This window comes from Sardina pilchardus, chromosome 4, assembly GCF_963854185.1.
Source record: "Sardina pilchardus chromosome 4, fSarPil1.1, whole genome shotgun sequence".
Classification (NCBI taxonomy): domain Eukaryota; kingdom Metazoa; phylum Chordata; class Actinopteri; order Clupeiformes; family Clupeidae; genus Sardina; species Sardina pilchardus.
The window spans coordinates 8954571-8976475 of record NC_084997.1 but is presented as its reverse complement, the minus strand read 5'-3'; the positions used below and the strand labels follow the sequence as shown (position 1 = coordinate 8976475).

The 21905-nt window shown below is 52.9% G+C and overlaps 2 protein-coding genes across 3 annotated transcripts in view; both read left to right on the top strand.

Annotated features, from left to right (window-relative positions):
- The window catches only part of LOC134077983 (plakophilin-4-like), a gene marked incomplete at its 3' end in the record, with an annotated part of 51452 nt that extends 48351 nt beyond the window's left edge, over positions 1–3101 (top strand). The window contains exons 5-7 of the mRNA XM_062533614.1: positions 1171–1296; positions 1854–2047; positions 2643–3101. Of these exons, the coding sequence (XP_062389598.1) occupies positions 1171–1296; positions 1854–2047; positions 2643–3101 (779 nt within the window). The remainder of the gene's footprint in view (positions 1–1170; positions 1297–1853; positions 2048–2642) is intronic.
- LOC134078244 (plakophilin-4-like) overlaps positions 3071–21905 on the top strand; it is a 36449-nt gene continuing 17614 nt past the window's right edge. The window contains exons 1-5 of one of the 2 annotated variants that reach the window (XM_062534028.1): positions 3071–3279; positions 10060–10251; positions 14319–14502; positions 17592–17724; positions 19646–19859. In XM_062534028.1, the coding sequence (XP_062390012.1) occupies positions 3102–3279; positions 10060–10251; positions 14319–14502; positions 17592–17724; positions 19646–19859 (901 nt within the window). In that variant the 5' untranslated portion in view covers positions 3071–3101. Of the gene's footprint in view, positions 3280–10056; positions 10252–14318; positions 14503–17591; positions 17725–19645; positions 19860–21905 lie in introns of both variants that reach the window. The other variant, XM_062534027.1, reaches the window with a different exon arrangement.

The following is a 21905-nucleotide window of genomic DNA, read 5'->3' as shown; positions in this document are numbered from 1 at the left end:
GCGGAAGAGAAAGCTCTCCCACGACGGAGCTCCATTAGGTGTTGTCTGGGAGAGCAATGCCCACACACCCCCCTCCAGCTCTGCGCCCGCAATAACAACAGCTTTTGGGCCGGCAGTTTGTCACCCTATTCCAGGAACCATCCCTGATCCATAATTTAGCCCAGCGGTGGCGTGCATTTTTCATGATGTTTGCCGTGCCAGGGAAATCATCGAGCGATTTGAGTCTTTGTTAAAGAACTGAAGTGCCCGTAGCTCACAATATCCAATGATCATTTCTTGCCATGCATAGTAATAGCAAAAAGCAGAATTTATGGCTTGGCTCGGGCTGAGGCTACGATCGCTAGCGCTGCAGGCAGTGAAAAGATCCTTGATGACAAGAGGAGAGGGTGCCGGTGTGTGTGTGTGTGTGTGTGTGTGTGTGTGTGTGGAGGGGGAGTGGAGAAGACAGAACACCTTGGCTTGCTAACACACTTCCGAGTGAGAGCGTTAGCCGTTAGGCTGTCAAAACCCCTGGGCTCTCATGTCAACAGATCTGTGCAAACAGGCCAGCCCCAGAAAACCACCTCTCTCTCTCTCCACCAGCCCCAACCCAGCCACCCCCCACCCCACCCCCACCCCCACCCACTGTTCTCTCCTCCCCTCTCTCATCTCCCCCCTCCCCTCTCTCCTCCCTCCTCCCTCCTCCCTCCTCTCTCCTCCCTCCCTCCTGCCGAGGAGCACACTCATCTATATGCAAGCAGGCCAGGGCCACGGATGTCAGAAGAGTGAGCTCAGGGGTGGGGATGAAAGCTCAGGCTTCCGTGCTCAGCAGCCACTGCCCTTGGAGACGTGACACAGTCGTCATCGCCCGGCGATCCCGCTCCACGCCCGCGCTGATCAGGACCTCGCCCGGCCGCGTTAGCCCTCGCAGCAGACGACTGCTGTGTGACTTGACGTTTCTCTAAAAATAGCGGCGCTTATGGATTGAAGTAGACCACCTGAGAACGGGGCTCAGTGCAAACAGACTCCTCTAAGTAACCTGTTAACCTGCACGTGAAGTCGCATCTATTTCTGTATGTCAAAAAAAAGCCGCTTTCCTGTTTCTCGTAAAGTGACGTAACCCTCGGTGGCGTTTGTGTTCCGTTGTTAACGTTGGTATGCATGTCGTTTTCTTCTCTCCTCTCTCCTCAGATGCGTCCACCTCTGGTGACGGCAAGTCGCGCTTGACGGACAGCTCGCAGTCGCCCTCCTTCCGGCTCCGCAGCGAAGGGGAGCAGCTGTCGCTCTACTCCCCAGAGCAGACCTCTCTCCATGAAAGTGAGGGTCTGTCCGCACTGACCACATCTAGAGCTCCGCAGCAGATAGCAGCGGCCCAGTTCACAGAGGGTCACTCCAGGGCCCGTGTAGCCAAGAGTCCTAGGCCCTGACCCAGCAGGGGGGGGCATTGGAATGTTGGACGGTCATGACAGAATTTGTTGAGCGTGCCCTGGACTGGTCTTTTAATTTCAACTGGCGTATTTGCGTAGGACTGCTGGAGCTGACCCCTCTGACATAAACTGGGTTGTTAAAGTAGGACTAACGTTTCAGCTAAGTTTTTGGGTGTAGTTTTGGAGGTCCATGTGTAATATATTTAGAAGATTAGTTTAGGTCAGCTTAGCTTAGGTATAGAGTTGATACTGGCGATGCTTTGAGTAACTGATGTACTAACAGTAGTAATTATCTTACTGTGTAGATAGTGTTGGGTTTGCAGATGGTGATAAAGATTTTACCTTCATGTAGTGGCTGCAGTAACACTTTCTCCTCCTCCTCTTTCTCCTCCTCTTCCTCCTCCTCTTCCTCCTCCTCTTCCTCCCCCACTACCCCACCCGCTCCAGGGTCCACAGGGAACTCGCGCAGCTCCACACAGATGAACTCCTACTCGGACAGCGGCTACCAGGATGCCAGCAGCTACTACAGCAGCCAGAACCTGGGCAAGTCGGAGCTGAGACTGCAGCACTCGTACCCGGGCACCGCCGGCAGCTCCACCCTCATGAGGAATGCCCGCGCCGAGGGTCAGACCTCCGTGCAGGTACCCGCAGGAGACAAAATTTTTTCCCCCCCCTCAAAACAACGAAAAATGAAAACGAGAAAGAAAGAAGAGAGAAAGAAAGACAGAAAATGGCGGAGTTAGCATGAAGTGACAGGATGAGACGAGGGCCTTGGAGTCTAATCACGGGCCCAATCAACTTTTCTCTGGGGAGAGTCATGGCTGAGAGAGAGGGGAGATCAAAGGGGGCCAGCGAGGGCCAGACCGTGAAGAACTGAGTGGAATCAAAGGATCTTGGCTCTGAAGTGGCGCAGACAAGACTCTGCCTTTGTGGTCGTTGGTGTCTCTTGATGTGTCGGGTTTCAGGGAGGTTTTCTTGGGGGGGGGGGGGGGGCAGGTGGGTTTAGGCGGGAGGACGTGGACACTGAGAGCTTTTGTGTGTGTGTTTTTTTGTTAGGGTCGTGGTCGGGTTTCACAGTCTGGTTCACCAAGCGGAAACACATGTCCTGTTAAACTGATTTACCGATTTACAGACTGATTTCATCTTTCCTTGTCTTTGAGTCTGGGCTTTAAATAGCGTCTCCTCCTCCTCTTCCTCCTCCTCCTTCTCCCCCTCCTCTCCTCTCCTCTCCTCCAGACGCAGGGTGCGGCGGCAGCTCCGGGCCGTGCCATGCGGCGGGTCAGTTCGGTGCCGTCCCGTACGCAGTCCCCGGCCTACGCCAGCGGCGCCAGCAGCAGCGGCGTCTCGCCCTCCCGCGGCTCCCTGCGGGCCTCCATGGGCGCGGGCACCGGCACGGGCAGCGCCACAGGAGGAGGACCAGGAGGAGGGGGCGGCAGCTCGTACGGCTCGCCCATCGTGACGGAGCCGCGGCCGCTGCCCAGCATCTTCTCCAGCACCACGCTGCCCGGTGCCGGCCGCGCCGCGTCCCCGTACTCCGCCCAGCGCACCAGCTCGCCGGCCGCCCTGCGCCGCGTGGGCTCCACCAACTCCCGCTCGGGCAGCCGCACCACCTCGCCGTACCAGGCGCTGGGGGCCGAGGGCCAGCCGGGGGTGGGGGTGGGGGTGGGGGTGGGCGGCGTTGGCGCGGTGGCGGGCATGGGGGGTTCCCCCGGGCGCCTGGTGGGCATGACGGCCATGCCCCAGCAGCACTACAACACCCTGGGCGCCGGGCTGCCCCCGCGCTCCGCACTGCACGACCCCACCGACCCCTACGCCGCCACGCAGCCCTACGACATCTACGAGCGCATGGTGGCCAGGCCCGACAGCCTCTCAGGTCAGAACCCTGTGTGTGTCTGTGTGTATGTGTGTCCTCTATATGCTTGTGTGTGTGTGTGTATGCTGTACATTTGATGCTCTACACTTGTACTTCGTGACTACAAATTTGTACATTTCTTGTGTATTTTGCCCAGTGTCTGAGTCAGCAGCGTGCCAGAGGCGTGTTTTGTGTGTGTGTGTGTGTGTGTGTGTGAGAGAGAGGAAACTTCCCTCCAACTCGTGTGTGTGTGTGTGTGTGTGTGTGTGTCTGAGTGTGTGCATGTGGTGGCGCTCTCCTCGCGTCACCCTGCGCTCCAGAGGGCCTGAGATAATGGCGTGAGCTGCCTCCTCCACTTAGTGCCGCCGCTCCCAGATCCCACGCTCCGCGCTCTTGCGCAATCACCCGACTCTCCCCAGCAGGGCTCCGCTGACAGACACAAGCGCTCTCTCCGGCAAACCCCCCTCAGCTCCGGTGACTCTCGTCCTAATCTGAGCTCCCCACCCTACGCACCCAACTCTCCCTCCTTGCCCTCTGCCTAATTTAAGGGCTTGATGGGTACTTTTCCTCCTCTGGCATGCTGGGGAAAGTGACTCAAGGCCCAGAGTCGGAAAAGGGGAGCAAGGGAGAGCGACTGGCCCAGTAGCCATAAGGGACACAGTCAGCTTGATGCAATCGACCACAGCGTGCTGCTGTGAGAGAGAGAGGTAGAGAGAGAGAGGGGTAGAGAGAGGGAGGGAGGGGAAATCCACAGGTTTGGCACGACAGCCCCCACATCTCCCCGAGTCTATTATTTTCCAGCACTTGACGTAGTGGAGCGCTCGGATTAATGATAGGCTTTCCATGGCGAGGAGATGGGGGGGCCAGGGGAAAATGAGAAAATAAGTTAGCTTGAAAGAGCTACTGAGGGAGTTCTAATCTGTAAATATTCAAAATAGGAGCTGTGGACATGAACTGTGTGCTACCACCACACAAATCAAACTAATCGCTTCTGCAGTAGAGCTTTATGTGAATTAGCCGACAGCTGCCTGTTAAAGTGAACTGTTATTAGGGAAGTCATCAAATATGTTCCAACGACAGCATCGGAACATAATGGAACCCTGTAGGGTATAGAATTGTCTTTTTGATTGACATCTCCCTCCGTCGTAATTCATGCGTCATCGCTTGACGACAAGATGGACGGATGAATGGATAGATGGATGAGTCGTCGTCTCGTCGCGGCGGATGTTGTCTGTGGGGGTTGCTGCACTGACACTTCAAAACCCATAAAGATGACTTCTCTGACAAGATGACAAGGCAAAGAAATTGTCATGGCGGAGTGTTCCATTCGTCAACCGACCCCCACAAACACCCCGGAGATTTATGCGCGCGGCCAGACAACCTCTCGGAGAGTTAGGCCTCTCCGCAATATTTCAGCTGTCTCGCTCCCATTCATCTAATTGATTATATGTGATTGTTCAATATCCCCAGCCTTGATGAGGACTTATTATTCGCCATTTGGAAATAGGAAAATGACAGCCACGGCCAGTCAAGGTTAATTGGTGGAATGAGGCGCACTTTCGATTAGTCGAGTGGAGTGTCCCTTATGTGGAAAGTCTAGACCCATTTTGCATCGCTGAATGAGTTTTCCACACTTTATCCACTTTGTTTCCCTGACAGCCACTTTTGAGGGGGGCCACTTAATGAAGGCCAGCGAGTGTGGTGGCCCTCATTCATGAGCCTGTAAGTGTTGTGCTTCCTGCTAGCGGAGAGAAGGGGGAAATGATTTGCTGCTATTGTGAGCCGCCGATTTATCACCAGACTAAGAGTAATGGCTCGGGCCTGGTGCGCTTGTACTCGCCTCCTCACTCTCCTCCGTTAATGCGCTTATTCCACTCTTTCTCTCTCTCCCTCTCTCTCTCTCTCTCTCTCTCTCTCTCTCTCTCTCTCTCTCTCTCTCGCTGTCTCTCTGTCCATCCCTCTTTTAGTCTCTCACTCTTAATCTCTCCCTTTTTTCTCTCGTCCTCTCTGCCCCTCTTTCTTGTTCTTCCTCCCTCACTCTGTCTCATCTCTCGCCCTCTCTATTTCTCCCTATCTTTTTTTCTCCCTCTCCCTTCCTCTCTCTCTCTCTCCCTCCCTCTCTCTCTCTCCCTCTCTCTCTCCCTCCCTCCCTCTCCCTCCCTCTCCTTGTCATATCTGTCAGTGATAAAAGCGGGGCCTATCTTCTGCAGGTGGAACATGAATATGACTGCCACTCTGCCATCAAGAGGAGAAGGATTAGGGGAGGCCTGTAATTACTCTCTCCTCGCTTTTTTCCCCCTCACGCCGCAGCTCAGGTGCCTCCGAGTTTGTCATTGAGAGGACGTTGGGCCGGGGCTGAGCAGGTGTTATTTAAGGCTGCGCACTCGCGCCGGCCGCTCATGTGAAACGCCCTGAGAAGTTCTGCCGCCGCAGTGTAATGACACATGGCCCGCTGTTTAAGTATTGCAAGTGTCACTCTGGAAGTCCCTGGGCTTCATAAAAATGCCAATTAATTGGTGTAATTGATTTTGTGTGTGTGTGTGCGTTTGTGTGTGTGTGTGTGTGTGTGTGCATCTGTGTGTGTATTTTTCTCTCTGCACTTAATCTCCCGCTGCTGACGGAAATCCACAGACACTCTGGAGGATGACCTTCAAGGTGAAGCTGGCCTCTGATAATGTGTGTCTGTAATGTGCCTGCTCTGTGCGTCTGCCTGTTGATTTAGTCATGCCTTGTTTGTTCCATTCCATCCTCCTCCCCCGATAAGAGCCTTGATCCAAAGTCATTGGAAATCGCTTCAGCTACTTTTTGGGGTGGCGTGTGTGTGTGTATGTGTGTGTTTGTGTGTGTGTGTATTTGTGTGTGCTCATCTGTGAAGTAAAGACGCTGCATTATTCTGTTTGAAAGTCATCTTGTTTTCACCAAAATCCATCCTTTGTGTCCCAAGTGGTGTAACCGTTCATCATCATGAAATCATTTGCTGTTCCCTCACCCTGATCCTCTCCATCCTCAAACCCCTCTTCAGATGGTTTTTAGCTCCGCTTGAGTCTGGACAATGCCCAAGTGTGTCCCGACTTTAAGATGGCCACAAAAAAGCGGCCTCCCAAGGCAAACCGAATGAAAGACAAACACGAGCAGGTCGGCTAGTCGCAGCGCTGTATTGTGCGGATGCGCCTCGCAGGCTGGTAACATCTGGCAGTGTCCTCCACGCAATGAGAGAGAGTATTTTTCTCCATCTCCCAGACTCCCCCCCCCCCTCCCCCCACGCTCTTGCTTCTTAACTGCTTTGAATGCAGCTGTCCAAAAAACAATTTCAGCTTTCTTCTCTGCCCAACCAGCTGCCTTGTGGGTAATGAGTGTCTGGCACTGACTTCCTCCTCCTCCTCCTCCTCCTCCTCCTTCTCCTCCTCCTCCTCTCTTCCTTCATGCTCTGGCTGGTTCGGCAGATGTGCCAGCAGCCCAGACGCCAGAACTGGATTCCCACTTGACCAGAGGTGACGTGCTTGCGGGTGGCAAATGGCACAGAAGAAAACGGCTGAAGAACAGGCTCCGCTGCTCAAGTTTGCCTCCACGCTGCCCTGCTTTTATATATATATTTATATTGCCAAACCAGAAACTGGGTGCACAGTACTAGCATATATATATATATTACTTCTGTACACCCGGTTTCTGGTTTGGCAAAAAAGTTTGGATGAAAAATTGAGGTCCTTGTAGTTGGATGGGCTGCTGAGCTGTCCCGTATTCCGATTTTACGGCTCACTGCTAGGATTTTTGGGCGATGAGCGGCAAAAATCCCAAAAGCCCAGTCACCGCTTCTATTTTGGGGGTTGCTTATTTTCCGTGCGCGCCCTCCGGAGGGCCTTTAAGCCGGACAATGAAAGCGGAGATGCCGAGCGATTAACAGATTGGTCCCTGTGAGCAGCGCCGTCGACGCGGTTGATTCAGGAGATGTTTTTCTTTTCTCTCTCTGTTGTTTTCGAGACGTCTCTGCCTATGTAGTCAGCTGCATCCATTCTGACTTGTCTCCGTGCCAAGCCACCGCCGCCAAGCTAGTACAAAGCCCGTGCCAAGCTCCATCACTGGGGGCTACAGTAAGCAAAAAAAAAAGCAGACTGACAAATGTAAAGTGGTGGTGAAAAGTGTTTGATGCAGAGAGTAAGTGATCTGGCATCAGAGATGGATATTTTTGTATTTTGGATCCTGCGCCGCCACAAAATTATTTCTCGCCATACGCAAACGGGTTTTATTGATTTTGAAAGGAGAACAGCAGAGCCGACAGAGACTTGGCGAGCGGCGCGGTGCGGCCTCCTCGTCGCCATGTGTTTCTCTCGCTCTTGGGTGGAGACGGCGAATGAGCGAGAGAGGTGTAGATAGATAGAGAGAGAGAGAGAAAGAGAGGGAGAGATGGAGGTAGAGAGAGAGGGAGTGGGAATAGGAATGTGTGTATGAGAGGGAGAGGGAGTGTGAGAGAGCAAGGGGGCTCCCCCGAAGGCCTGAGCTAGCGGCGGTTAGCGCCCGGTCGATGACTTTTGCAGATCGGTGGATCCGTGGCGGTCCTGGCTCTGATGTGGTCTCACCATGCCTCATCTCCTCAGTCCTCCCTCTCTCTCCGTCCTGTTCTCTCTATCACTCACTCCCTCCTTCTCTCCCTCCCTCTTTCTGTTTGAACAACCCAAGACCCCAAGCCTCTGCCAGACGTCTTTCTAAACCAGGCCCGGCGGCAGCGTCGTCGTCTGGGCTGCGTCTGGCCGGGCGGCCGGCCTCCAAAAATGCCGTACTTCAACACCTCGCCTGACGGGGTGAACTGGAGGTCTCCAAAAGCCCCCGTCTTTGTGAAAGAGCGTTGAGAGAGAGAGAGAAAGAGAGAAAGAGAGGGAGAGAGAGAGGAGAGGAAATAATTGATTCCAGCCAGACCCCCAGAGAAACAGATGGAGGCGACAGAGGCGGTGGCGGCTGCGGTGTGCGTTGCAGTCGATGGGGCTCCGTTGAGCCAGGACCTTGGTGGTGCCGCTGTGCGTGTGGTGTTTATTAGAGAGACTGTGTGTGTGTGTGTGTGTGTGTGTGTGTGTGTGTGTGTGGGAGGCCTTGAGGAGAGGTCTAAAGGGGCCTTGGAGAGCCGTGGAGGCGTTGAGGCCCGGCCCGTTTTGCCTCATTAGCGTCGGCGATGAAAAGCCGGCTGAAAAGTCGGCTCGTAAGGCGGAGAGGGGACCGGGGGACCCGGCGGAGTCACCACCGCTTGACCGCTCCCCCGGGAGCACAATCGCCTTCTTTTTCTCCTTTCTTTCTTCTTCACTTTCGTGCGCACTCTCTCACTCCTTCTCCTCCTCCTCCCCCCACCTCTCTCCGGTGCTGAGCAGCGGGGTGGAAGAGAGTCGTTTATCCCGCCGTGCTCCAGCGCTCAGAGGCCGCGCAGGGCCGCGCAGAGGGTCGGCCAGCTGCTAACGGGGCCGTGTCTGGACAGAGGAGGAGGGTGGGGGTGGTGGGGGTGGTGGGGGTGGTGGGGGTGGTGGGGGTGGTGGGGGTGGTGGGGGGTATGGTTGGGCAACAGGGCCAGTGGTCTCAGGGGTGCGGGTGGTCACGTGCTGGCCGGCCGGTGGTGCTCTGTGTGCGAGGGTCACTTCACAGCACCGTGCACAATCTTACGAGCTCCCTAGAGCTTCGCAGTGCGCTCGCAGTGATGCTGGCCACATGCTGGGAGGGGAGTGTGAGCGAGTTTGTGTGCACACACCCGCGCTAACTCTGTCTCTCTCTCTCTCTCTCTCTCTGTGTGTGTGTGTGTGTGTTTTTTTGGAGCGCAGCAGCTGGCCTCACATCTGGCTAAGATCTGTGCCATTGAGTCGCACTGTAAATGTCAAAGTGACTCACAGTGCTGCTGCCTTACTCTCCTCTGGCAGCTCAAACATGGGAATGAACGGGAAGGCTAAATCCTGTCTGTTTTGCAGACACCACACACACACACACACACACACACACACACACACACACACACACACACACACACACACACACACACACACACACACACGGAGGTCCTGCTGTGACTGTCTTTTAGCCATGGCCTTTTGGCCCATATCCTTCTGCTCACGACACACAAAGGCTCGCCAGCCAAAGGACTCACTTTCATTTCCTGTGCTGCATGAACTGTCATCCTTCATATCTCAACTATCATTTCTCATTTTGCAATTTCATCAATCTCTTCTCTCTCTCTCTCTCTCTCGCTGTATTTCTCTCTCTGTCTCTGTCTCTCTCTCTCTCTCTCTCTCTCTCTCTCTCTCTCTCTCTGCATGTGAGCTGGGCTGTTTGTTTTCGGGAAGCGCGCACACTCGGAGGAGGAAGCGTGCGGCTGTTAACAAACTCTCTGATTAGAGAGCGAGAGAACGGGGGGGGGGGGAGGAGGGCGGGGAGCTGGAGGCGGTACAAGTGCGCACTGTAAACCTGCATCTCCCAGCATCACACGGAATTGGCAATGAGGGCCCAGATTTGTCTCGACACAGTCTTTAGCGGCTTATCTGTCAGGCGAGTGCGCCGGGTGGGTGGGAGACAGGGAGAAAGAGAGAGAGAGGGAGAGAGAGAGAGAGAGGGGGGAAAGAGAGAGGGAGAGATTCTTGCTCTGGGAGGCTGGAGGAACCAGGCTTTGTTTGGAGACAGTGGGAGTAAGAGCGGAAGTCTCACTGGGAGAGTCACTGGCCATCACTGCCCACTGGCCTACCGGGGACCGGGATTAGCTGTGAGCGCTCCAACAGGGGCTTGTAGTAGAACAACACTGACTGACTCTGTGTCTGTGTGTGTGTGTGTTTGTAGCAGGCCTGCGGAACTCCTATGCCAGTCAGCACAGCCAGATGGGGCAGGACCTGCGGTCAGCCATGTCGCCTGACCGCCACATCACGCCCATCTACGAGGACCGCACCTTCCAGAGCCCCCTCTACCGCAGCCCCAACCACGCAGGCATGGAGCTGGGCCACGCCCCGCACAGCGCCCTCTACAGGACCTCCTCAGGTACCACATATGCACAGATTGCACACACACTCTCTTACTCCCGCACATACGCACACACACACACACACACACACAAACACACTCTCACTCCTTCACATATGCACACACATACTCTTGCATTCCCACACATATACAGACACACACTCTCAATTCTGCACATATGCATCCACACGCTCTCTCCCTCCCGCACATATGCAGACACACTCACACACACTCACACCCACACACATATATGCACACACACACACACACACACACACTCTCTCTTTCACGCTCTGGTCACATGCACATACAACACACTCACACTCACATACAGACACGGTACTCTCTCACACACACTACACACCCACACAGTTCCTTTGACTCTGCATATTTATATACTTTTTTTCTCTCAAATTCCAAGTCACTTACACACACACACACACACACTCTATAACTTCCATGTGCATATGTGCACACAAAACGAGAACATGCCATCCCATCTGTTCCCAAAGCGCGGGCGTGCACACAGCAGAGGTGAGGCAGGCTGTGGCTCAGGGAGCCGGGGCTCAGGGGAGAGGGGCGCCCATATGCTTAATGCACTGCTCTTTCAGTGGGGAGCTGACAACTAACACGGCTGTGCCAGAGCTGCCACTACATGCACTCACGCGTGCAGCCACTGACATGTGTAATGTACAAGCGTGTTCACACTTTAACTATAAATGTTAAACACATACTGTACACACACACACACACACACACACACACACACACACACACACACACACACAGAGACTCACACACACACACAGACTCACACACACACACACACACAGACTCACACACACACACACACACACACACAGACACTCACACACACACACAGACTCACACACACACACACAGACTCACACACACACACACACACACACACACACACACACACACACACACACACACACATAGTCACTGACAGGCCCAGGTGAAGGGAGTGGAGAGTGTTTCAGCGGAGGCTTGCATCAGTGAGTGCAGATTAGAATAATCCTTTGGAAAACGCTTGGCTTTTGGAGTGATTTCATAAGCCATTTATGAAGCTCTTTTACAAAATACTTAGCGAGAGCCGACTCGGAGACAACTTGGCTAATGGCGCCCGCTCTGTCACCCAACACGGCGTAATCTGCCCAGGCTGGGGTGGGACGTGTGGCGGCCGGGCTGGAGCATATGTGTCTGTGTGTTGAGCGCTTATGCAATGCTGCTCAAAGACTTGCACAGTGCACTCAGGGCCTGAAATCAACGCGCAGTGTTTACTGAAGGGTGTTTTGTTGGTGGTCAACTCACCAAAGCTCCCGGAGATAGGAGTGTGTGTGTGTGTGTGTGTGTGTGTGTGTTTTTGTCTGTGTAGAAGTATGAATGTGTTGCGAATGAATGGTATCACAGGGTGTGTATGTGTGTGTGTTGTTGTTGTTGTTGTAGTAGTGTCTTTTGGGAATTGGCCTCCTCCTCCCTTTTCTCTGTGTGTGTGTGTGTGTGTGTGTGTGTGTGTGTGTGTGTGTGTGTGTGTGTGTGTGTGTGTGTGTGTGTGTGTGTGTGTGTGTGTGTGTGTGTGTGTGTGTGTGTGTGTGTGTGTGTGTGTGTGTGTGTGTGTGTGTGTGTGTGTGTGTGTGTGTGTGTGTGTGTGTGTGTGTGTGTGTGTGTGTGTGTGTGTGTGTCTGTGCGCTCAGGTGTGGAGCAGCTCTCTGTCTTACTCTTTTTTTCCCTTCCAAACGGAATGAGGTGCAGAAGATCATCATCTTCTGACCTCTTCAAAGCAGCTGCAGAAAATAGAGGAGACGTGTGTGTGTGTGTGTGTGTGTGTGTGTGTGTGTGTGTGTGTGTGTGTGTGTGTGTGTGTGTTGTGCTTGCACTCGTGTGCGCGTGCTGGATTTCACACGTCTCAGAGGAGTCCATTACCTAAGTGTCACGGTGATAATGGGAAGAGGGACGGGGGCTGCAGAGGGACACACAGCACCGTGGAAAAGAACTCTCTAGGGATTTTAGCATTCTGCCCACACTGCCCCCCTTCTCCACCCCCCCACCCCCTCCATCAGCTTCACCTGGCCCGGCCTGAGATCACTGGCAGCTGATAGCGCCGGTCCCTCATAAACTGCACTGATGAAGCACACCAACCACCCCAGGCCTTAAGAAAAGAATGCAGAGCACCATTATGCTGCACTCCGGAGGAGAGACTGCAGTCAGGAGATAAAGTGGAGAAGAAGAGTGAGGTGGAGAGGTGGGGGGAGGAGAGAGAGGTGTAGAGGAGAGGAGGGGAGAGGAGGGGAGAGGAGAAAAGAAAAAAGTTAGTTTAAGGTCCCGACAAAAAAAGCGCCTCATTAGTAGTGAAAAAAAATCCAATTTGATCTGCGAAGTGGTCTTTGTTATGGTGTGAAATTAAATTTTAATGGCCTCGCTCGTAGTTTTCCTCTCCCCTGCACTCTTTTCATGCTTTCTTTACTCCTGCCAGCTTGTGTATGTGTATGTGTCTGCAGAGGGAGTGTGTTTTTCCCCCGACTCATGCTAAATAGGAGTATTGATCCCTCGTGCATAGGAGAGGGAGAGAAAAGAGAAAAAGTGACTGAAAGAAAGGAAGAAAGAGAGAGGGGAAAGTTGGATGAGAGAAGGTGCGCAATGCAGATTACATCCTCGTAGCTCAACTTCTGAGCGCTGCCTCTTCGTGTGTGTGTGTGTATATAGTGTGTGTGTGTGTGTGTGTGTGTGTGTGTGTGTATGTGTGTGTCATGTATGCATGTGTGTGTGTTTATATATAGTGTGTGTGTGTGTGTGGACCCAGTCCAGGAGAAATGAGCAGCGGTGTTTATCAGCGCTGGGCTGATTGCTCAGGCCGGTGGTGCGGATTAGCGTAGCGTAGCGGGGCGCGTGGCGGCCCCTGGAGAGGTCGCGCCCCCTCGGTGGGCAGGGCAGCGGGAGACTTAATTGGCCGGCTCCCAGCTGGGTGTGTTTGAGCCTGATGAAGGAGCCCTGCGCGGCCTCTGGCTCACCCCGCACATCAGCTGACCAACCTCAGCCTCGCACCACAGAGTGCCTATTGTGCGTGTGTGTGTGTGTGTGTGTGTGTGTGTGTGTGTGAGAGAGAGAGATAGTGAGAGATTTTTAGGGCCAGGACAGGAGCCTCTGAGAAAGTGGTAAATTAGAAATTAGGTCACAGCACCACATCAAGGAAAACATAGAGAGTGAGAGAGAGAGAGAGCGAGAGAGAGAGAGAGAGGAAGGAAGGAAAGGAGTGAGTGAGGGAGGGAGGATAAAATAGCAATTATTTAAAGGAGACGATGTTGCCAAGATGCCCACAGACTAAATATTTGACAAGGCTTGGGAGGACGTCCTGAGCATTTGTTTCCGCCACAGTGTGTGTGTGTGTGTGTGTGTGTGTGTGTGTGTGTGTGTGTGTGTGTGTGTGTGTGTGTGTGTGTGTGTGTGTGTGTGTGTGTGTGTGTGTGTGTGTGTGTGTGTGTGTGTGTGTGTGTGTGTGTGTGTACAAGTGTCTCTCACTGTTCCCATTTCCCCGGTGAGAGAGCGACATCCAGTCACATGTGATGAGCCCTTCCCATAATGCAGCGGCTGTAGGCAGCATGAGTGAGGGAAAGACACCAGAGAAGATTCTAAGAGAACTAATATGGCCTCCTCCTCTTGTTCCTTAACAGAACCTGCTAGAACCAGCTCCTAAGTGTTCCAGCGCTTAAAAAACTGGACAGGAAATAAAAAAAAACTTGTTTATAAAGAACGCGCCTCATTTACTTTGTCCTCGACACAGAGGCTGTGTTTTACGGCCCTTTTTCTCGGTAATGGCTTCCAGATTTAGGGGAATAACAACAAAAACACAACGCAAGACACAAGTGTTTTCATTCACCCTTGTTTCTTCTCTGTTCCAACCCAAAGACCAGACCTCTAAGCTGTTGGGCTTTCACAAAAACACACAAAAAAGACTTGGAACAACACAAAAGGTCTTGTTCAGCAAGGGGGTCTTGATTTAATTTAATGATTGCCCCCCCCCCCCGTTCATACTCCATGTGGTTTCTCCCTCCTCCCCCCTCCAGGTGTGGGAACCCTGCAGCGGAGCTCGAGCCAGCGGAGCGCCCTGACGTACCAAAGAAGCAACTACGCCCTGAACTCGGCCGCCACCTACGCCGACCCCTACCGGGCCTCGCAGTACCGGCAGGCCGGAGCGGCCGACGACAACACGCGCTCCCCCTCCATCGACAGCATCCAGAAGGACCCCAGGTACTTATGACACACATGCTCACCAAGGAGGAGAAGGGCATAAAGGCCAACGTTGAGTTTTTGGCCAACGTTTTCCGAACACTCGCAAACAGTCTGTGAGCTGGATGGAGTGTTACTATTACAATGGAATGTTTACACCAAATCGCTCAAATGTAGCTGTTCAAAGAACGTCTGCCACTGTTTGCTGAATTTGAACACACCTCTGCAAATACTTACGCATACGCATACGCATACGCATACGCATACGCATACACATACACATGAACATACATCAGTGATGTATGTGAGGATGAATGTGTGTGTATCGACCATATATCAATCATGAAACGAACATGAAGAGCCGATGAATGCATATGTTTATATATGCACACATATATATATGTGTTTATATATGCACACACTTGCATGTACACAACTCACGTGCATGTACACCCAAGACCCACACGCTGTATATGTTCATTTACAGCTTTGCACACACTTTCACTCATACTAAACCATGTTTGTGAACACACTCACGCTCACACATGCGCACACACACACACACACACACACACACACACACTTGTACAGCGTGCACTAGCTGATAATCATCCGCTGGGACTTAGCAGTGCTTACTACGCTCCTGTGCATTCTGCTGGGTCAACAGTCGGCTCCTCTTACTATACAAACTCCCCTAAGCCCTCTGGGCAGCACTCCAGAGCCTCGCCACAGTGTGCTCTCTCTGTGTGTGTGTGTGTGTGTGTGTGTGTGTGTGTGTGTGTGTGTGTGTGTGTGTGTGTGTGTGTGTGTGTGTGTGTGTGAGAGAGAGAGAGAGAGAGAAAGAACTACAGATAAGTGTGTATTTGTATCTTTGTGTGTACATGCATGTGTGTTTGTGTGTGTGTGTGTGTGTGTTCTTGCGTGTGTGTGCGTGTGAGCTTCTGACCCCATGCTGATTCCCTGACCTTGCACATTGGGAGTGCTGTTCACACCCCTGGCTGTTGCTTTAGCCGAGCGTGTCCGAGGGGCCCCCCGGCTCTCGCCCTCTCCCTCCCCCTCTCCCTCTCCCCCCGCGCTGTCATTTCAGCTCTCTGGACATCTTAATCTCTCTCCTGTCGCTCGCTCTCTCTCTCTCCATCACCCCCTGCCATCCCTCCATCTTCTTTTCTCCCTCTCTCACCTCTTCCCTCGTTCCCTCATTCCTAGTCAGTCTTTGTATCTTTTTTTCCCTCTCGTTCTCTCTCCCTCGCTCTCTCTCTCTCTCTCCTTTGCTCTTTTTTCTCTATCCTTTCTCTCCCCCCTCTTTCTTCCTCTCTCTCCCCCACATTCCTCTTTTCCTTTGGGCGCATCCACCCCTCTTTCTTGGGAACGTTCGAGCGAGAGAACTTCCTCCGGCCCTCCGTTAGCCCTTTAAATGTTGACCCAGCGGAGGTAGAGGCAGCGAGGACTCCAGGCAGCCTTTGATTATGGGAGCGTCTCTGTGGTTTGGCTTGGTGCCATCCAGCACTTAAAGACGCGCAAACTGAGGGCTGGGGGGGAGGAGGAGGAGGAGGAGGAAGAGGAGGAAGGGGGGTGTTGTGGCAGCGGATGGGTCTTCTCTGCTGCCCGCTGTCCATGTCTCCATCGCCTCGGAGCGTCAGTCTCGCCTCTGTGATGTTATTCTGAGGCTCCGTTTTAATAGACGTCTCCCATACCATTAGATAATGAGGTCAGAGCCGCTTGGCTATCGTGTAGCGTTTCTCGCTGGCTTTGAAGTTTGTTTTCACTTTTAATTGAGCAGTTACTTTTTTTTGTCAAAAAGGAGAGGAGATGGCTGGGGAATGTCTGCGAGTCTCTGAGTTTTCGGAGCGTCTGTAGATCTGTTCAGAGGAGCTAATCCAGGCCCCCAGTGTGTTTTTCACTCAAGACATTGCCTTTTTTTTCTGTCTCTTCTTCTGAGTTTAGCAAACCTACTGATGCTAAATTCACTGAAGAAATGGCTCCAAGTCCCTGCAGCTGTTCCAACCCCTCCCCACCCCACCCCAAACCCCCCCACATCAGCCCACCCCAGCCCACCCCACTCTCAAACATACAGGCTTCTCCACTTCACGACACACTAAAGCTCAGTGGTTGTTTTCTTGTTCTAGCGAGTTCTTGTGTGGAGTTGGAGGGTAAGAAAGCAATAATACGGAGGCCAGGTGGAGAGTAAATAGTTTCGGTGTGGGGACATGATATCCGGGGTTGTTATTGGAGAGAGCTGAGGCCAGGGGAGGTCATGGCCAACACTGGACTGTGGTATGTCTGGTTCGGGTGTGAGGCTATTGTTGTTGGTGTGTGTGTGTGCGTGAGGTTATTGCTGTTGCCGTGTGTGAGAGAGAGGGAGAGAGAGAGAGAGAAAGAAAGAGAGTGTGCAAACAAGGGATTGGAGGTTTGTGTTGCGTGTTTACAGTTTGTGTTTATGTGTGGTGTAATGCTTGCATTTGTTTGATATGTGTTGTTATTGTTAGAACTTGAACACTTGAACACATAGCCGCAAAAGGGGTATGTATTTCCCATCGGGTTGTTGTGTTTGTATTTGTTCATGGGAGAGGAATGTGTTTGAGCAATGAGTTTGTTTGTCTGTGCGAGTTTGTGTCTGTATCTTGCAACAGATATTGCAATTGCGACAGCTATTGCGATTTGCAATATAATTTTTGAATGTGAATGAATTGATTCAGTTCAACATTTCAAATGTAATTTGTGGCATCCCTGATTGGTGAGCATGCCCAGTGCACAAGAAGCACAGCACCCCCGCCCAACTGTGAAGCTCACCATTTAGACACTCCCCAACCAGAAGTGGCACTATCAAGGAGGATGACATGAACATAAAAGTCATAAACGTGACCGTTAACTGTGTGCGATTATTTGTAGCTTTTGTGATTGGGTAATTGTGTTGGTTCATATTGCAATTACGATTGCGATAATTGTGTTGCTGTAGTGTGGAGCATGCTATGTTGTCTTAACTTGTCTTTAGTACCTACCCAGTAGACATTGTTTACTCACTCTGCTCCTCTCTCTCTCTCTCTCTCTCTCCCTCTCTCTCTTCCACCTCTCTCTCCCCCCCCCCCCCCCCTCTCTCTCTCTCTCCGTAGGGAGTTTGCGTGGCGCGACCCAGAGCTGCCGGAGGTGATCCACATGCTGCAGCACCAGTTCCCCTCGGTGCAGGCCAACGCCGCCGCCTACCTGCAGCACCTGTGCTACGGAGATAACCGCATCAAGTCCGAGGTGAGTGCTCCCAGCATGCCGTGTGTGTGTGTGTGTGTGTGTGTGTGTGTGTGTGTGTGTGTGCGCGTCGAGGAGGGCACCAAGGGGGCAGCCCTGGTGGCACGGCGGGGCGGGCGAGGGTAGCGAGAGAGCGACTGTGCGTGGGAGCCGTGGTGTGTGGCACTGCGGGGGAGCGCTTGGAGACTGAGCCCAAACCCTGCTGGAATTTCACGCCTTCCCTAGCAGGGAGTCTAGTCCCACTGCTGCAGAGGGAGAGAGACGGAGAGAGAGAGGGAGAGGCAGACTTGTACAGACCGGAGAGACGGATGAAGAGTTTCAGAGATGAGGGAGAAATTTCAACCAGGAAGCCAAAGTCGGTTTCTGCACAAAAGCAGCAGGTGCCGGTGTGCAACACGTAGTGAATACCGACTACAGCTCATCCTTTCATGCTCTCCTCCACATTCATCACTCACTCTGCCTCTCACACACACACACACACACACACACACACACACACACACACACACACACACACACACACACACACACACACACACACACACACACACACACACACACACACACACACACACACACACACACACACACACACACTCACTCACACGCACACACACACCTTCACAGCAGCATCTCTGCTGTGCCCTTAGAAAAGACAGTGTTCACTCTGGCGTACCCACTCACAAAAGCTCTTTCTCTCTCCCCCATTGTTTTTCCTCCCTTTTAAAACGCACACATTATTTTCTCCCGCATGCATACATACAAACCTGTGCGAGCACATTATGTTCCCTCTACAATGCTCAACAGCCCTGATGCTCTCTACTCCTGCACTGCAGAGACATCTTTCTCCTCGCAGTCTCTTAACAGTGTCTCTCCACGGCCCAAAACAGGCCAAGCCAGAAACGTGGTCAGGGAGCAGGACATCTCAGGGGACACAATAAAAGTGTGTGTGTGTGTGTGTGTGTGTGTGTGTGTGTGTGTGTGTGTGTGTATGTTTGTGTGAGCGTGTGAGTGTGCGCGGTGCTCACTGCTCAGGGGGATTATTCCGTTGAAATCAAATGTCAGGATATTACTTTTCATCAGGGCCCTGATCTCCAGCGCCTGCTCCAGATGTTCCCTGTCAGGAGTGACGTCTGCTCCCAGACTAATGGCTTCCACAAAAGGCCGCTCTTCACTCAAGGGGGGGCTCTGTCTTGCTCTCTGGTTTATTTTCACTGTCTTGGTTCTCTCTCTCTCTCTCTCTCTCTCTCTCTCTCTCTCTCTCTCTTTCTCTGTCCCTGTTCTTTCTCTCTGTCTCGGCCTGTTTCACTCGTCCCCTGTGTGTGTCCTTCTCTTATTCTCTTATTATCCTTCCTCTTTATTCCTCTCTCTCTCCCCCTCTCTTTGCCTTTTCCCTACCCTTCCACTACCCCTCCTCCCCTTTGTCTCTCCGTTTCTGTCTCATCCCTCTCTTTCTCTCCCTCTTGTATGGCTTCCCCTCTACAGGGCTGTGGGACATACTGTATGTTTGCCTGATCACTGCCTCGCTCTCTCTCCCGTGTAAAGACGCCGGGGCCGGCAGTCTCTCCCCGACGCAGCACACATAAACCCGGGGATTTGACACTGGAATCCCTTCCCCAACATCATTATTATGTCTGAAAATACTCCCCCCCCCCTCCTTCCCCCCGTCTCTCAATCGCTCGGCTGAGGCGAGACCCGCAGAACTCGGCATTAGGGAGCGGATCAAGTTCTCCGGGAGAACCGAGATGTGTGTAAAGCCCCAGGGTGACGACGGGAGGGGAGGGGCGGGGTGGGGGCCAGTGGCCGGTTCTCGGTTCTCCGACTGCTGAGCAAGCGTGAGACGACTGCTCTCTGGGCTTGTGGCGCCCGGTCCCTGGGGACAGTAGAATAACGCAGACGTGTGTGTGTGTGTGTGTGTGTCCAGGTGTGTCGGCTGGGCGGCATCAAGCACCTGGTGGATCTGCTGGACCACAAGGTGCTGGAGGTGCAGCGGAACGCGTGCGGCGCGCTGAGGAACCTGGTGTACGGCAAGGCCACCGACGACAACAAGGTGGCCGTCAGGAACGCCGGCGGCATCCCGGCCCTGCTGCGCCTGCTGAGGAAGACCGTGGACGCAGAGGCCAGGGAGGTGGTCACAGGTACAGGTGCGCGCGCATGTGCTTGTGAGCACATGTGTTTAGATTCAGGCCTCTGACTCACTGGACAAGCCTGTTCTGACCAGTCAGTACAAGAAGTCACACCCTGTGCTCTCCCACACACACACACACACACACACACATACATGATACACACACTACAAAATCATCCTTCCTGTTTATAAACTAGAAAAACAACACTTTTGTTTTAGTTTCATATTGACATTCACTGTCTCTCACAAACACACACAAACACACACACACACACACACACACACACACACACACACTCACACACACACACACACACACACACACACACACACACACCTGTAGCCCAGCAGATGCCCACCTGACTCTAAAGCAGTGTGTGTGCCCCGCCCCGCCCCTCCCGGTGCACATGCGGGGCAGCTGCTGGCCTGCGTCCACGCTGTGTCCACGCTGTGGTGACCTGTGCAGGAGCAGCTCTGAGTCAGCCGCCCTGGAGCCGCTCAGGATCAGCTGTCGCCCGCCACTAATCACGCCAGCCTGACACACGGCTCGCCTCACCTCAACAGCTGTTTGTGTGTGTGTGTGTGTGTGTGTTTCCATTGGTTTGTGTTTTTTTCTGTGTGTTTGCATGTGTCTGTGTGTGTGTTTCTGCCTGTTTCCATGTGTCTGTGTGTGTGTGCTTCCGTGTGTGTGAGTATTTGTGTGTGTGTGTGTGTGTGTGTGTGTGTGTGTGTGTTTATGTTTATGTTTGCGTATATTTGTGTTTATTTGTGTTTGTGTGTGTGAGTCTGTCTGCCTGCGTCTCTGTGTGTGTGTGTTTATTGCTCACTCCAGTGTGTGTGTGTGTGTCTGGCTGGAAGAGTGCGGCTCCAGCAGATAAAACCCCCTCCATAATGTGCATGATTCACCGTGTCTGTTTACTCGCTTATGCCGCTCACCTCCCAGTAGAGCTCATCACGTAGGCCAAGGCGGTGGCGTTCCAAGTGTGGGGAAGCCCTCTGTGCTCACTGGAGCTGGAATTCCCCTCCTGTGGAAGTGCTTAGAGCGCGGCGCTTGGCTCCCCAAGCAGCACCGTCTCCCCAAAACTCCAAAAAGCAAACTAGAACTGACGAACTGGAAAATGTGTAGCGAATTTAGTGATAGTAGAAGAACTAGTTTTGTTCTGAGTGGGTGTGCAGCTAAACGGAACCTCGTCAAACTGTTAGTCATGTTGTGGAACCTTGGCATGACCTTCCTGGTATCACCGGCCGTGGTGTGAGAGAAGTTTATAGCGGCTTAGTGAGAACTATTGCTCGCGGACTTGGGGGGGTCTCCATAATTCCTAGCTAATTTAATCCACACAGCTTTAACTCATTGATAAATATGTCGTTTCTTTACTGCGCTGGCCTACAGACTTCATGGCTTTGCAGCAAAGTAGCTCCTTTTATGGACACGCACTACAGAAATGTGTTAACAGCCTGCGTATATCACCGGGCAGTCAGAGCTTAACTCTTCATGGTCTAACATAGTTTCCCCCCAACGTCTACTTACCTAAATATGACTCCATCCCCCCTCCTCCTTTCATTCTTCCTCTATCCTCTCTCTCTCTCCCTCTCTCTCTCTCTCTCGCTTTCTTTCTCTCTCTCTCTCCTTCTCTGTGTGTGTTGAAGCCTAAGGGAGTGGTGTGTAGAGAGAGCTGTCACCCTGTGTAGTGTGCAAAGGCAGAGAAGCGCCCCGCATTCCTCCGCCCGGTTGAGACGAGGCAGACGACTCGATGTTTATGGTCAATTCAGCTGCTGTTTATTTTGGCTGCTTAGTTTTGGGGTCAAGAAGGGGAACTCGAGTAGGGGTTGAGGCAGACGAGAGCCACAGATACTTCAGGCTCCGTTTGTGTTGAAGGAAATCTCTCTGACGGAGTGTTTTTTTACCGGAACCTTCTCCCGCCTGGCTCCTGCTGTTCGGAGGAGTTAGTTTTGACGTTAACGCGCGAGACCGCTGTACGGGGGAAAGGGCGGCGCGGGTTAATTGGCAGCCGATATGCCGCTGCGTTGACTAATTAGTCGGGGTCGGCGGAGGACC